General features: G+C 37.5%; 1 protein-coding gene across 1 annotated transcript in view; it reads left to right on the top strand.

Annotated features, from left to right (window-relative positions):
- Positions 1-2,667: 2,667 nt before the first annotated feature.
- pou2af1 (POU class 2 homeobox associating factor 1) overlaps positions 2,668-16,503 on the top strand; it is a 17,789-nt gene continuing 3,953 nt past the window's right edge. The window contains exons 1-2 of the mRNA XM_020620728.1: positions 2,668-2,710; positions 8,606-8,733. Of these exons, the coding sequence (XP_020476384.1) occupies positions 2,695-2,710; positions 8,606-8,733 (144 nt within the window). The 5' untranslated portion in view covers positions 2,668-2,694. The remainder of the gene's footprint in view (positions 2,711-8,605; positions 8,734-16,503) is intronic.

The raw sequence follows: 16,503 nt of genomic DNA, 5'->3' as shown, positions 1-16,503 counted from the left end.
CCTGCTGAAAGATTTTGATAAATTAAGGTCTGTTGTCTCTTATCAAGATCTTCTGTTTATACAACACATGTGACAAGCTGAATTAACTCTCTTCGCATGCCTAAACAGCTCAGCACAAACATTCTTATTTAAAATGCCATAGCCAGACACATCTGACTGTAGGTCTCATATCACTCTCACACTGGTTTCTGTCACATTGGAAAACTTAGTAATTCAGGGTTTATTTTTAAATGGTAGGAAGAACTTCCTGAACAAGCCCCAACTTATATTTGCAAGTTAATCTATTTTCATTTCGGGAGTGTCAGCTCATCTGATCTGACCCGAGTGTTTATGTGAACCTGCAGAAACACATTAGCAGCCTCTCTAAAGTGTTTCAGATGGTTCTGGATCTGATTTAGTTATTGTCTTTATGTTCTGTATTATGAGTCAAAGTGTTTATTTTAGGACCAACTTGTGATGCTTTTTCATGAACTGTGTTTTATGTCAAGAGAATACCTGGTACATTCACTTACAGTATACTAAACTACTGCTGCACCAGAAAGCAACAGGTTTAATGTGACATCTGATCTTACCTCACAAAACATCAGAACTGACAACGCCCCTGAAGGTCCCTAATTAACACATTGTATTCATGTGTTTAACCTGTACACAGAAAGAAATGTCAAAACAAAAATTTGTGGTTAAAAGGAGTCACCTATTATTTCTTGATGGACAGCAGAGTTAGTATGCACTAAGTATGCAGGTCTATAATCACAGGTTTTAGTATTGTACATCAGTGGTGAAAGAAGCACTCAGATTCCTTAGTTAGGTAAAAGCACCACAGTGTAAAAATACTTTGTTACAAGTAAAAGCCCAGCATTAAAACCTTAAGTGAAAGTACAAAAGTATTAACATAAAAATATACTTAAAATACCAAAAGTAAACATACTCATTATGCAGAGCAGCACATTCCACATGAATGTTTATCAAATTAGTGAATTATAATTATTGATGTATTACTGTGAACATCACATTTCATGCTGCAGCTGGTAAAGGAGGAGCTAGTTTTTATTAACTACCTTATATACTTATATATATACAGTACTGTCCTGCTGGGTACAAGCTAACCAGCAGGACGGTAGATCTGGTAGTAGAATTTACCACCAGAGATCGACAACGTTTTATGATTATAGTGTATGTTGTATTATTAATCTGATTATACAAAGTAACTACTAAGTTATCAGATAAATGTTGTGGAGTAAAAAGCACAATATTTGATTTTGAAACATAGAGAAGTCAAAGTATGAAGTAGCAGAAAATGAAAATACTCAAGTAAAGTACACATACCTTAAAATTGTACTCAAGTACAGTACTTGAGTTAATGTACTTAATTACATCCCACCACTGCTCTACATGCCTCTTTCACCAAAGCCCAAGTCATTTTAGCATTTCTGAATCTTTACGGCTTATACAAAGAAGATATGAGTTAGTAAATAGAAAACTTTCCTGGCATTGGTAGGCGTATTTTTGAACTGTGTACCCATGTTTCCTGTCTTTATGCTAAGCTAGGCTAACCATGTCTTGACTCCAGCTTGAAACACTGACAAAGAGACTGGTATTGAGCTTCTAATCTCACTCTTTGACAATAAGAAAATAAGCTTATTTCCCAAAATGTTTAAACATTTTTTAAAATTTGAAACAAGAGCATATTTGTGGTACTAGTACTTCACTGATTTAGCATTGAACACCTATGACACTGTCATACTCATAATGGGCATAAAAAGGATCAAAATCAGTGTAACAGAACAAGTAATCTATTTTTTGTTCCACACTTTCTTCTTCTTTGTCAGACTCTGGCACCTTTAACCAAAGTGCAACTGAATGTGACAGTTGATTGCCCGACAGCGGCTGTCAGCTGCCTGTTGGCTGACTGTCGGCTTAGTGTGTCACAGGCCTTAGAGAAATCTAAACAACTTTGAGGAGTGAAATGTCACAGATTAAAATACACTCGGTAAAAATGGGCCATAATACCACCTGTTTAATGCATATCTAAATGCACCAACTTTCCTAATGTTGTTTATGAACGTAACCGACAGACTCTGGTGACTTTTGATTCAAGTTTTCTCAAACTACAGTATACCTTGGTTTAGGAAGGAAGTTTGTCACACTCAAACCAACACTATTTGCATGAGGGGTATTTTAATTCATTGCCATTTATTTGTCTTTTATGCATTTGAATGTATTCATGCCATTTTAAAACATCTATTTTAAATTGGCCAATTTTTAATAGGTTTGATTTTACCTTCATATACCACATGAAAATATGTTTAGCATGCCAATGTTTGGTACTTTTGCTATATATGTTCTTCAGCATAACTTCATGACTTGACTTGACAGTTATTGTACATTTTGACATACAACATCAACATGTGTGATCCAGGGGAATCTACTGTCCAGTTGTCTTCAGCTCTGTTTTAGTTTGGCATTGCTCGATTATTTTTGTCTCTCTTTAAAATGTTTATCTATGGTATTTATGATCCAACATCATCATCAACTGTGAAACTAGCTAGATGCATGAGGGAAATTTGTGGTTTGAAAAGCTGTGACATCCCAGGAGAATTGTTAGCCAGTTTCAGGCTGTTATAAAGCACAACAGTCAACCTGCCACTTTGATTTTCTTCAGTTTAACTCTACAATATTTGCAAGATAAGCAGTATGCACTGGGAGAAATGTAAGTACAACACATCATTGCTGTTTTATTTATAGCATATATAAAACCTGTAAAATCCTAAGGAATGCCTTTATTCACATTTATCTATATACACTTATGCATTTATTAATCTAACCTGTTGTACAGTTTGTAAATATTCACTGTGAGTGAGTGGGCACGCTATCATGGGCGGTGCAGTTCAGGACAAAAACCCAGCAATTTATACAATTTTATTTTTTAATCATGTCCGTACAGAATAATTTTAAAATAATTACCTGGTTGAATAGCTCAACTTGTTTGAATTTCTGCTGTTGTATTTTTGGCCAGTTGTACTTAAATAATTTAATGAAATTAATTCTCATAATTAATTCAATGGTTTGCTCATCAGAAATATAAATAAAGCCCAAACCTACAATATACTCAGTGACACTCCTGTCAAAACATACCATAAATAATAATAAAAGAAAAAGTAACTGAAATTTTTAACTTGAGAGTTTGAGGGACTTTTTTGGAATCCCGCCAACAGGAGGAAACAATGCTATATGATGTTAGCGGTGTCAGGATCAGACTCTTTGGGAAAGAGGAAGGTGATCATTTAGAGATTGGCTACATTTTGCCATTAGGTTGTAATCTTGATATGCAAAATGGTGGCTAAGCCTCCGTCGCAGTGAAATTTTGCACAGCTGTGAAGCTTCCTCTTTTCTGTTGTCTACATGCATGTGCCATGGTGTGTTTGTCTGTTTGTGTGTGTTCATTTGTGGTTGTTTAAGACCGAGAGATGAAAGACAACAGTGTGTCCTCTTCAAGTGCATTTTGACTCTAAGATTTTATTTTAACTTTGCATTTACACATTTATTTCCTTGTGTTTTCTTTCAACACTCAGCTTACTGAGTTACTTACTTATTTAATCAGCTAGATACAAAAAGATGAATTATGATATTTTTCTGTTGAAATATTTTCAGTAGTAGTAGTCAGTGTGGGAGCAACATGGCAAGACACCCTCTTACCATGAAATTGTACAGTTATTTTACACATGTAATAAAAAAAATTTTGTTTAGACTTGATCCATTTACTCTGCCCAGAGATCTTTCCAAATGTGCAACAACCATGGATAAACAAAATACAAAGTTGCACATCAACGTTGCCACTGAACTCTTAAGTTTCGGTGCTGATATATAAAGTAACTGAAGGTCACTAAGTGCACTATGTTATTGCTGTTATAAATCACTTGTTGCAATAGGCACCATAACTATGTTTGCAGCACCCTCCTTTAGCCCTTTGTCAGGAATCTTTAAAAATCATTTGTTACACTCGTCTGAGAGAAACCTTACTTCTTGACCTCCTGCGACACTAGAGCTGCTCTTGTACCTCCACAATGAGCATTTCCAAGATGCCACATACTGCACAGCACTTGGATTTGGTCTGAAACATGATGTGAGAACTCTGCTTCACCCTGTTCAATTCCAAGTAAATTGAAAGTTTGAATAACATCTTGCAGACTTACAGTACAAATAGTTTATTTAACAGACAAATTTGAGGACATACTATATAAGGAGTAACTGTGTTTATCTGCTCAAATGTAACCTGGAAACATTAACATTTCAGTAGCAGGGTGTCAGATAATGTTAAAAAAGCTTCCTTAACAATAGACACTGTTATATTTCCCCACTCTACTGAAATTGGATCTGAGCTTAGGCTAACATAGCGCTTTATTGAACCTGACAAAGTTTACACCCAAACAAAGCCCACCAAACCTGATACAGACACATTTGCCAGATACACTGGTTAGTCATCACTCAAAAAGCTTGTAATGGTAAAAGCAAAACGTAATGTTTTAAATACAAAGAGTAATACAAAACTCTGTCTTGTTTGTTCAAGTGGTTAAATTGGGTGCATAAAATAAAAGTTTGATATCGGTGCATCTTTATTTAAATTTGTAAATATAAGAAACTTTACATTTTCCCTTATTATATCTACAGTAATAACAAACAAAGTTGTCATTTCAGGCAGAAATCACAGTAGTCACCCTTTGCCTATTGGTTAACACTATAAACTGCGTATGTGCAATAGTAACTAAGAAGGATGGAGCTTAGTGATTGGTCAGTTGTGATTCCAGTCCCTGTTTCTGTTAAGCAACATGGGCTCGACTGCTCATGGCACATTGTCACACTGTGCTCTTTGTTTAGAGAGTCCATGTAGCTCGTCTGCTTTACAGTGGCGAATCAGTCAGCTGCAAATAGGAAGCCGGAGTCACCCTAACGGCGGAGGTTAAGAACAGATGTCAGGAACAGCAGCAGTGTGGACCACATCTGAGTGATGAAAACAACAGTGACAGACTAAAGGTCAGAGACGGAGGCTGGTGACTTAAAGGCAATCCTGAGCAGGAGAACTGAAATGAGTAGCGGTCATGTTCTTAATTGCCTGTGTGGCGGTTGTGAGTTCAACTCTCCAAGCTGATTAAATGATTATGTCCTCAAAGTCAACCACTTAAAATGTGTTAAATTCAACACAAACAACAAGCAAATACAACCAAAAAGTGATATGATAAAACTGTTTTGTGCAATGCCAGAGCTGCTAGAGTAGAGCCCGGTTACTTATTGCATAGCTAAGATATTTTTTTCAGTTCATGCAATTTCTTCAGGGAAATATTAACGGTAAATAACTAAAACCATTATCTTAGGGTAAAAATATCTCAGTGTATTTCTTTCAAAGGTTGATACTGCCTTATCACACTGTTTGGTGTTCTGCTAAACTTGGCATGCTATCTGCTATGCAGTTGAGTATCATGTTCATACATCACAACAAATATTTTCTGCAAAGAGGTGGAGGTTCAGGAAAACTAGAATGGCTGGCTGTGCAATTTGTGTTTAATTTGAGTTTTCTCCAGCAGGTGGATCATTTTCTTGTACTACCAAACAGCTGTTTGTAAACCTGCAGCTCCACTTGTCAGCTATAAAAACCAAGCTCATGCCAGTAAACAGAGTCAGGAGGCAGTGTAAATGGGAAGTTGTACAACACAACACTACTGGTAAATCGGGCTGTATTTTCCTACAGGTTCAGCTTGGTGTTATGATAGCGGCATCGACCCAGAGTGAAAATAAACAAGAGCATGTAAAACATATGTCACACTCCACACATAAAGCTACAAATAGAGGGGCAGTAAAAGAGTGAAAATTTGAACAAGTTCTGACCCGAGGCCTACGCTCACTGCAGCATCTGAAGCATGCACTCTTTCTTGTCATAAAACTACCATGCTGCCTGTGCGAACATGCCATTTCATTTGTACGGACTTAACTGTACAACAGATGAGGCTTACCACTGGCTTATTTCTACCACCACCCGCACATTCCGCCCCTATTAAAGAAACTTGGCAACTCAGACTTCATGTCAAATGGAGCTCTGGTGATAAATAACATATCACACTTGATACATTTGCCACTGGTTGTTGCCAAACCCACCAAAAGAGGAATCTCCAGAATAGTGCACTGAGTTTTGTTCATGTTTGGGTCTGCTGGTATAGATTTCCCATCTGTGATCATGTGACGCACAGATGGGACTCATTTATGTAAATAAGGCAGCATGGAACACTCCTCTGGGTATTTTGACTTTGGGACTTGGACTGACATGATGAGTTAATTTTTCATTCAAAACTTTTACAACTTTGCAGCACGGCCTCAGAAAAACTAGAGCCCCCAGAGGGGCTCATTGACCTGCAAATGGCTTGTTAGCTGAGCATGCCAAAAACTGAACTTTTCAGCTTTCATTATTATGTCACTTTAATTTGCTGAGGTCAGTGTGGATCTGCTTTATCACTGCACTAGTCTGAAATCAGTCATCGAATGGCAGTGCCATCCACTCCAAGCTGCACTGAATAATAAAGGGAATCAAATTAAATCATCAAATTCATCGCTAAGCTGCAAGCTTTTATTTTTCTTTGTAATATTTGCCATTAGAAGTGGCATCCTCACTTCTCCCTGCCAAAGTCCATGGTTCTGTTTACAATACAATTCTAGCAACCCACATAAAACTACAAAATCCCATGGTCATGTTCAAGTATGTAACAATGCTAAGACTTTCCTGTCTGTGCCTATAAATATTAAATTGATTGACGACTACACTTTGATGACTTTTTTCTTTGCTAAATTCTTATATTTGATTCATTAAAGCAGAGACATGTGGAATTGTGGAAATGGATTCTCAAATATTTTTTCCATTTTATTTTACGTTAGCTAAAAAATGAAACAGGTAAAATAGCAACCTGTAGACTTTTTGTTTGTCTGGTGTCCTACTAGAGCAGTTTAGGTGTGTAGATCACCCTTTGCCCCTGGGAGGCTCACACAGTGCTGTGGAGACAGAGTGCCATTACTCTCTTTGTAGCCTCAGGCTGTATTCACTAGTGGCACTGCCTGCATTTTCACATTCAGTGACAGGAAACCACTGGTTCTAAATTTGTTGCACATTCAGACATACTGGGAGGTGATTTAGCATCAAGTCTCTGCTGGTGTGGCTCCATCAGGCACTCAGTCTTGTTTATCAGTAAAATATTTAAATGAAAATGAGTGTGCAAGTACAGATCTTTATGTTGCTGTTATGTGGAAAGGCCATTAAATGTTTAATGAGTACAATGGTTCACAACTCAACAGCAACCACAGCTGGTGCCACTGTAGACATCAAAATGCAACCAAGTAATCACTACACTCACTGGCCACTTTATTAGGTACACCTGTGCAACTGTATGTACTTTAATGTAACACTTCCACCTTAATATCTGTGTTTATGAAGCTCAAAATGTTTCAGTTTTTGGTGAAATTGTCATAAATGTATTAACTCAATTATATATTTATTATTAAGGTCGGAGTTAAAGGTGGTGTTGTACTGGACTACAACAATGTAGGTCAGAGGTGTTCCTAATATTCGGACTCTCTCATGTATGTAGCTGGGGAAGACATAAATATAGAAACACGTGAATATAATGTAGCCCAGTATAAGAAAAAAAAGCTCATTTAAGATTTTTTTGGCAGTGTTCACAGTGAGAACACATGCACCTTAGTGCACCTGTGCTGCCTCGTTTCATGAACTCTGTGAACCCATCATGTGAACAAGACAAAGCCTTAAGAGGGAAATGAGGTCATACAGTGCCTTGCGAAAGTATTCGGCCCCCTTGAACTTTGCGACCTTTTGCCACATTTCAGGCTTCAAACATAAAGATATAAAACTGTAATTTTTTGTGAAGAATCAACAACAAGTGGGACACAATCATGAAGTGGAACGAAATTTATTGGATATTTCAAACGTTTTTAACAAATAAAAAACTGAAAAATTGGGCGTGCAAAATTATTCAGCCCCCTTAAGTTAATACTTTGTAGCGGCCAACACAAACTAGACTTTTTCAGTAATTTGTTGCTTTGCTTTCCTTCATCAAAAGGACCTAAACAATTGTTAACCTCAGCTCGAAAATGATTTTCAGAACTCAAAGATCTCCGGTACAGCCTAACACTAAACAATTCCTCATGATCTGCCTCTGCAGGGGTACTAATGCCATCGGAGCCACACTGTATAAAACAAATACATGAAACGATCGATTTAATTCATGTAGACTGATGAATGCACTTTTGACTGTTTTGGCATTTTGTGATGTGACTTTGTGGTGTTGGGTGCCTTTAATCCTTGTGTATTTCATCTCACTCCAACAGTGTGTGAATACATTTTATATACTTCTGTTTGCAGGAGTGTGTGTGTGTGACAGACAGATTGTGTCCCACTTGTTGTTGATTCTTCACAAAAAATTACAGTTTTATATCTTTATGTTTGAAGCCTGACATGTGGCAAAAGGTCGCAAAGTTCAAGGGGGCCGAATACTTTCGCAAGGCACTGTATATATTCATCTCTTTGTCTCTCTGTATCCAACCTGTCAAGCACCATCGTCGGCACTGTCCAGGTCCAGACCTTACCAAGGTGTTCGAGTCAGAGACCCGGTCAAAGAGCTGCTGAGGAGGAAGAGGAGTCTGGAGCTGCACAGCACCAAGACTGCACCCCCTACTGTGGTGAGGACATTATGACGCACGGCAGTAACACATTTATTTATCAGTCACTTAGGATAATTTAAAGATGTGATCATTTTTATTATTACATTTAAAACAAGGCATACATTTAAGTAAAAATCTAACAAACAATCAAAACCAAAACAAACACATTGGTCCTCCACCCTTTCCAAAGAAAATCAGTCCATTCTTCCCAGCACCTTTATCACAGCATCATAATCGCTGAACAAATATCCTGCACATAATTTACTCACGATCATTCACTGTTGGACTAATCAAGCTTGCAAGCATTGTGAGATTTAAGGATGTTTTTGAAATAAAAGAGCATTAAGCTGTTGTTCAAAAGATACAATTAATTCATCGAAGTGACACAATAATACATCACACATTGTAAATGCTTTTCAATAATAATATTGTGCTTCATAATCATCATCAACTTTTATATGCAATGTAAAATAATCCCCTTCAATAAAAAATATAGGCTATCTCAAAATATCTCAAACATATAGTTTACAATACTTAGTACATATAATAACAAATCTGTGTATGAACAACTTATGCTAGCATTGAACTTCCAGCACAATATTAAAATAAAATAATAAACAAAAACACTTTAAAACCCACACTCTGTCAGTTCCATTCCAGCTCTACTGGCTTTTTAAAAGCTCTTTTAACTCCTTGTTTTATTATTTTATTTACAGCGTATTTCCACTGTACACAAGCTGCTCACCAGCAGACAGAGGTAGTTTGAACGTTAGACTTGGTTCTGCTAGGCACACTGGACGCACCTTTAGATGAAGCAGTGCAACACGACAAATTCACCTTAGTTTTTTTTTTTTGGTGTCATTACTTGAGTCTTCATTCTGACATTAAACTTGGTTAGATTCAATTATAAAGATCAACACTGTGATTATTTCAAATTTTTATTTGCTTGCTAGGTTTCCTCAGCTGTAGTCTAGCAAATGTTAGCCTACTGTTCAAAGCTAAATACCCGACAGTCCTGCAGCAAACAGAGGCAGCACATGCATACACACAAAATTCACACAAAAATAAAGAACAAGAAATGAAGTGGAATTGTGGATCTCATCTTCAGCAGATTTAGGAGATCCCTGCTTTGTCAGTTTACACTATCTATTACTGTATTTTGGTTTAAATGATTGCTTAGTAAGTTATCAGTCAGTTTTAGGGTTAAGGAGTGTTAATCCCTGCTAACTGGTCCATTTTCAGTCTTAGGGGTATTAATCCTTGCTGACTGGTCAATTTTGGCAGACCTTTCTCAGAACGAAGGGGGGATTTTGTCCTTATATAATACAGGTGTTTTTCCATGACAGTTACAAGCCATTCCCTGCATGGCTCCAGGGTTGGGCACACAGCCCTATGCAAAACTTGCTGCCTTGTCAAAGAGCCCTCCCACTTGCTATTTATTACATCCACCAGTCCAGACCAGACCAGGAGGGCACGGGCAGAACACTTGCACATGCACACAAACACACACATGCACAAACTCCCTTCATACACACCCTGTGATAAGACAGAAGAAGATGAAGTGTCATTTGATACTAAGTGTAGATATGTTACCTTCCAATAGACTGCAAAATGAAATTGATAATATCAATCTTTCACTTTGGGTAGAACATGAAAATAGGTTTTGATGCTTACTTTGGATATCATTCAAAAGGTATTTTAACCTTAGTTGAATTAATTTTTTACAAGCAAAAATCATTTGCCTTGTGTACTTGTACTTTTGACCTTTGATGATCCTCAAATTGCCTTTCAAGGGTTAAATACCTAGGTTTCTGAATTATTCCAGTCTTTGTAATCACTGTGTCCACATGCATTCCACCTTCCTAAATGAATAGTTTGACATTTGGGAAATATGTCTTTTCACTTTCTTGTGAAACTTTAGACGATAAATGTGATACCTCTCTCATGTGTATGCTGGAAAAACAAACAGTGGTGATTTTATATGGTACTGGGAGTTGCCAGGTAACCACAAGAAACCTGCAATGTGCCAGCCAAGAAGTACAATACCTGCATTATGTAACATTCTGTAACACTGCAATTTGTTGTTTTCACACTTGGTGTGCATTAAACAATGAATAATGAATAACGTCATAATTAGCGGTGTACAGAGGTGCTGACAGGCAGATGTTTTAATCTGTCACTGGAGCCAAGCTAGCTGTATCTCCCTGATGTTAGTCTAAACTTAACAAACTGGATGTAGGTTCTTGTTTGGAATTATTTATGAGAGCACTATTAATACTCTCATCTACAGTAGCTACTGGCAAGAAAGTAATATGTGTATTTCCCAAAATGTGGAACACTTTTTTCAAAAAACACTCCCTTACAACAAGTAATACATTGCACTTATGATGATGAGTGCAATGCTATTAGCCAGGTGCATTGCTAGAGATAAAGCTCTACTGGGGCACAGGCCCCCTATTAGCCAGGTGCATTGCTAGACATAAAGCTCTACTGAGGCACAGGCCCCCATTAGTCAAATCACACAATTATATTTCTTGAATGTCTGTTGCATGAATGAATTGTGCAATGTGAACTTCCCATGGTTAGCCCACTATTGCACCGCCATACTGCTGCTACTGAAACAACGACTGGTAAAGGTAAAAATGTACAGATATTAATTTCAACATATACTAAGAATGTTCTCAGCATGATTTTGTGCCATGAAGGTAATGTCAAATGTAAACACAACAAGTTAATATATCAATAAATCATTAATCAAAAAAAAACACACAATCTAATCATTTATTGTAACTCAGCTCGTATCTTGCTTTGACATTCAGGATTAGAACAACAAACCAGTTATTTTCTATTACTATCAATCTAAATTAATCCACTACCAAATATCAGATCTTGTAAAAATTCAAATGTGTCAGTTTACTTGGACACAACAGATGAACACTGGCACATGTGGTCCAGTAAATGTGGTCTAACGACACCTGTCCTATTCGCTATATATTAAAGGATAATTTTGCCCAGTTTTGCATTTATGTCTAGTGGTAGCCTGTTACACAAAACAGGCACATTTGGTTTTGTCATGCACAGAAACTAATATTCACATTCAACACTGGCACCTTGTTAGTTGAGTCTCAATCACAAACACAGCTTTGGGACCTACCAACTTTAAGTACAAACCCCTGAGAATGTGAGGCCGCAGTCTTCTCATTGTTCAAGTGGAACACCGGCGTCCTTGCTGACAGACTACTATGTTGTGAACGAGATGTACAGTAGCTGCCTGCTAATTATAGCTAACTGGTCTGCTAGCAGGTACTGGCATCTCTGAAAACATCAAAGCAAAGTTTTACTCACCATTACTTGATAAACTGACCACATATTTTCAATCTAAGTCCTCACTGTCTGAAAAAAATAACAAAACTTCAAAAAGTGGCATAACACCAGTCCTAGGACACAAAACTATAACAGCTTTGAGCCTTTCTCAAACTCCAACAGCTGACACACAGTGCATTTTTGGATATATGGCAACCCCAAGTCCACACAAGTCAGCTCCCAGAGTATCTCTGATAAAATGGGTGGACCAAGAATGCTTCCGGTTTTTTTGACATGCACTCAGCTGGATGCACACTTTGAACTGGAACAGTACTTTGGCTGTGACTGATGAAGTTTTACAAGTCTGCAGTCAGTCAGGGGACTGATGTCCCTCAAAAGATGTAGTCTATGAAAGTGTGGCCTTTGTAGTTGTTGTGGACCACAAAGGCCTAACCATGGGCTGGACTGATATAAGAAGGTCAGGTCTATAGAGGATTTTTCTTTTATGTTACCATCTCTTCTTGCTCCTACCACTGTCTTATGAAGAATTGCAAATTTGAAAGCTGCTCTACATTCTGACTGCACATTCAGAATCGTGGGATAGGGATAGGGTGGGCTGGAAGGATCCACCAGTTGGAGCCTTCATTGTCTGGGTAATGAAGGACGCATTTCTCAGCTGCATTTCAAGGAGCCTTCGAAATGGGATGGTCTTGTTGCGCTGCTGTGACACAGCTGGTCTTTAAATGCAGCCCTTGAAGGATGTGTCCCCTAGACTGGGACACACCTACAGACACAGCTGTAGTTTTGTTCTATTTTTCAAATATTGCTCTAGATACTCAACAAACTAGAAGTCCTTTCTGCTAAAGAAATAGTAGGGTACCTATAAAACTGTTAACAGATTGCCCACAGTAATGGGAATCCAGTCCAGTTTTTGCAGATTTGCTGAGCCTAATGTGAAGGGCAGCAGGCTGACATACTGTACAAGAAAATGTTGTTCAACCAGAAATTTGGTTTGAGATCCTGGTCTTTGCAAATCTGCCTTTTTGAAATGCAACAGTCCACAGCTGAACACGCCCAGTTACCACAGTTGTATTAGGTTTATTGATGTTCTCCAGAAGGTAATGCATCATCTTTTCAACAAGGACAAAATCAATATTATTAATACGAGTAAGGTCTAGACCTCACTTTGTAAAGCGCCCTGAGATGACTTTTGGATGATTTGGAGCTATACAAATAAAATTGAATTGACTTGAACTGAAATAATATATTTTAGTTTTCAGGAGATATTTTATGAACATAATAGCAACAATTTTTGTCCAAAAGTGCTTTACCTGCAGTATTACTTTTCTTGATTGGGGTTTCCTGTCACTCAGCACTTGAATTAAATGACATTATTGGGGTGGCTGTGGCTCACGAGGTAGGGCACGTCGTCTTCTGACCAGCAAATTGCTGGTTCAACTCCCGGTCTCCCCACATGCCTAAGTGTCCCTGAGCAAGACACTGAACCCCAAATTGCTCCCGGTGGTTTGACTAGCGCTGTTGTGTGGCAGCCTTGTTGTGAATGGTGTATAATCTCCCTGTAAAGCTCTTTGGCCAGTGCATAAAAGCGCTATATAAATACAGTCCATTTATTAGTTCTTTAATCTGCTGTCAAGTTGATACTTACTAACTCTCCAGTACTTCTGCAATTTTTCTGACATCTGGCGACACATGCCCTGCAGGCTGATTGCAGGCAGAAGGATACAGTTTGCCACTGGTGTTTGTGTCAATCAGCCCCGAACTCTGACACAACCTGTCCTTAATGTTACTGCTTGTGCCTCTCTCATTCCTCTCCTTTTCTCACCACAGATTCTGTATTGTACTAATCATTGTTATACAGGTCACCGTTATAGAGATTATGTAGAACAAAAACATTTTTTAAACTGTGCATAAATGTCTTTTAAGAGAAAGTATGTGAAAATCCTGAACAATGGGCATTTAGATCTTATGTAGTATAGAGGGTGACTGGGCAAAAGTCACTGAACTTTGTTTATTGTCAGAAAAATCATAAAAGCATCAATACGACAACATAAGGTTTTGCATATCCAAGTGCTAAAGTTGACAGACTTGCTTGTGGTTCTTGAATACGTTTCACCTGACATCAGAGAAGCTTCTTCAGTTCTAACTGATCGGTGGGTAGTCCCAGGTATTTAACCTCTGTGGAGTTGTTAACACCTTAATAGTCATAGAAGTGACGGCTGGGTAACCCCCCCAGCCATCATGTGAACTGTTGCCCAGCCATTATGTGGATCCTTGCCCCACCTGGCCATTATGTGTGTTGTTAGGGTCACATGAGTCAAGGTATGATTGGGTATTTAATTCCTTTGGGAGAGATATCAGGGCTGCATTGTACATGTTTGTGGTGGTAGTGTTGTAAACCAACCCCTTTACAGTACATGCATGAATAGGTATTCCTAATGCTTTGTGTTGAGATTTTGTCAGACCTACTATTTTCCATTGCGAGTCCTACTGTAAGACTTTAGAACCTTGTATAACAGCTCTTGGACTACATTTGGCACAAGAAATGTGGATAAGCAGCACAATGATTAAAGAGAAGTAGTTACTTTCCCAAGTCTATCTTGAAGCAATATTCATGCACATATGTATGCTGATATAATTATTGTTCACTGATTGTTTCTGTTCATACTGGCTACAAAAAGATCCCTTCTTATAGCAAACTGAATGTGACTGGTAGGACAAAATCTACAGACCTTAGCTGATGCTAATACTAGTCTTGAACACTCTGGTTTAGCCAGGTAAGTGTTTCCTTAAAAAGCAAAAGATAGTAAGAAAAAAGAAAATGAAAAAGAAAAACACTAGCTCTGCAGGATACCCACTTAATCTGAACAACTCAGACTGTTGAAACCCATGTGTTTCTGCTAAGAGCACATTTTAGCTTAAGACAAGGATTTCTTGAAGAGGGTTTGAGAGAATTTGTTTAACCTTAACGTTATGTCCTTTAACTTTTTACTAGTTTATAGAAATATGAACTTTACTCATGAAGGCTTTGAGAATCGTTAATTGTTCTAATCTATTTTCACCCGTGGGAGCAGCTGTACCCCACCCTCCCTCTTTGTACAACTTCTACTGGTGTAAGACAAGTGTGTCTGTTGTGCCTTCAGGGAATATGATATCCAATTATGCAATCTGATCAATAAGTAAGTTGCAGCTTGAGGCTTTCCAGGAAGTTATGCTTCACGGAAGACATTTAACCACTGTTTTCTTTTCTTGTTAAGAGCTAACATCTAAAGTTGTGGCTCACACATATGTAATCTCTTTCATTCTAATTAAGAGCATTAATTTCCAGTGGGAAATATAGATATAGTTAATGCAGTGATACATAAAGAGCAGCAGTAAATAACCAACTTACACATGCAATAGATATTTTAAATATTTTATGTATATACAGACCTCTATTGAAATAATTTGCCAAATAAGATAAAAGAAATGATGCAGCATTTGTTCTGTAGAATAAGTTATCAGCATTTAAACTTGTTTCATTTTATTTATTTTATGATGGCATGATTTACATTGAATTCCAAAAATATTATTAAATTGTCTTGTTGCTGCTGTCAGGTGTTCTATGGAAAGTGTAAACCTTGTCAAGTGCCTGTTTTTAAATATCGTAAAGTGGTTTGGATATAATGCCAGTGGTTATTGCAGGTGCAGTATGAGATTTGTAAAGTGTTTTAATCCAGTTAACAAAGTATGGCTTGAAGTGAAGCAAAGACAAAAAAAAAAAACATCTCCTCATTTTTATATCAGCATTAATTATTGATATTTGCTGATAGTTGGTGCATTGGGTGAGATCTTTATTTGGTTTTGGTCTTCTTACAGATACCTCTGTAAGAAGAAAAAAACTGGTAGAAGTAAAAGTACCGATTCAAACGCTTTACTTGAGTAAATATAAAAAAGTACCTCTTTTGTTGTTGTTCAAAACCAATTAAAAACACATCAGTGAAACACACTGCTGCACTGGGCGACATGTTACTTCATTACAAAACACTAGACCAGTGTATATGTTGCTCAAACAAACTTCAAGTGACCATAACTTTTTACAGTGTCTGAAATAAAACAACTTTCAGCTGTGCATGTGTGGGATCGCTGTGAAAGAGCGAGGAGCTAGTGGACTGTAAACAAAGCAGAGAGTTTGTAATGAAGAAACGTCACTCAGTGCAGCTGAGCAAGTGCAAAATAAAAATAAATGATAACTCCCTCCAAATGTATTAAAATTAACAAGTTTGATTTGAAATTGAAAGTAGTAGAAAGTACACATATTTGTGTTAAAATGTAGGGAGTAAAAGTAAAAAGTTGTCAGTAAAATAAATACTCATATACTCTAGTACAGATACCTGAAAAATCTACTTAGGTACAGTAAAAAAGTATTTGTACTTTGTTAGTTCCCACCTCTGGCCTGTACAGACAGTTCATGTTGTAGGTGAGATG

This window comes from Monopterus albus, unplaced genomic scaffold, assembly GCF_001952655.1.
Source record: "Monopterus albus unplaced genomic scaffold, M_albus_1.0 scaffold246.1, whole genome shotgun sequence".
NCBI classification, from domain to species: Eukaryota; Metazoa; Chordata; class Actinopteri; order Synbranchiformes; family Synbranchidae; genus Monopterus; species Monopterus albus.
This window is presented reverse-complemented; position numbering and strand designations above follow the sequence as displayed.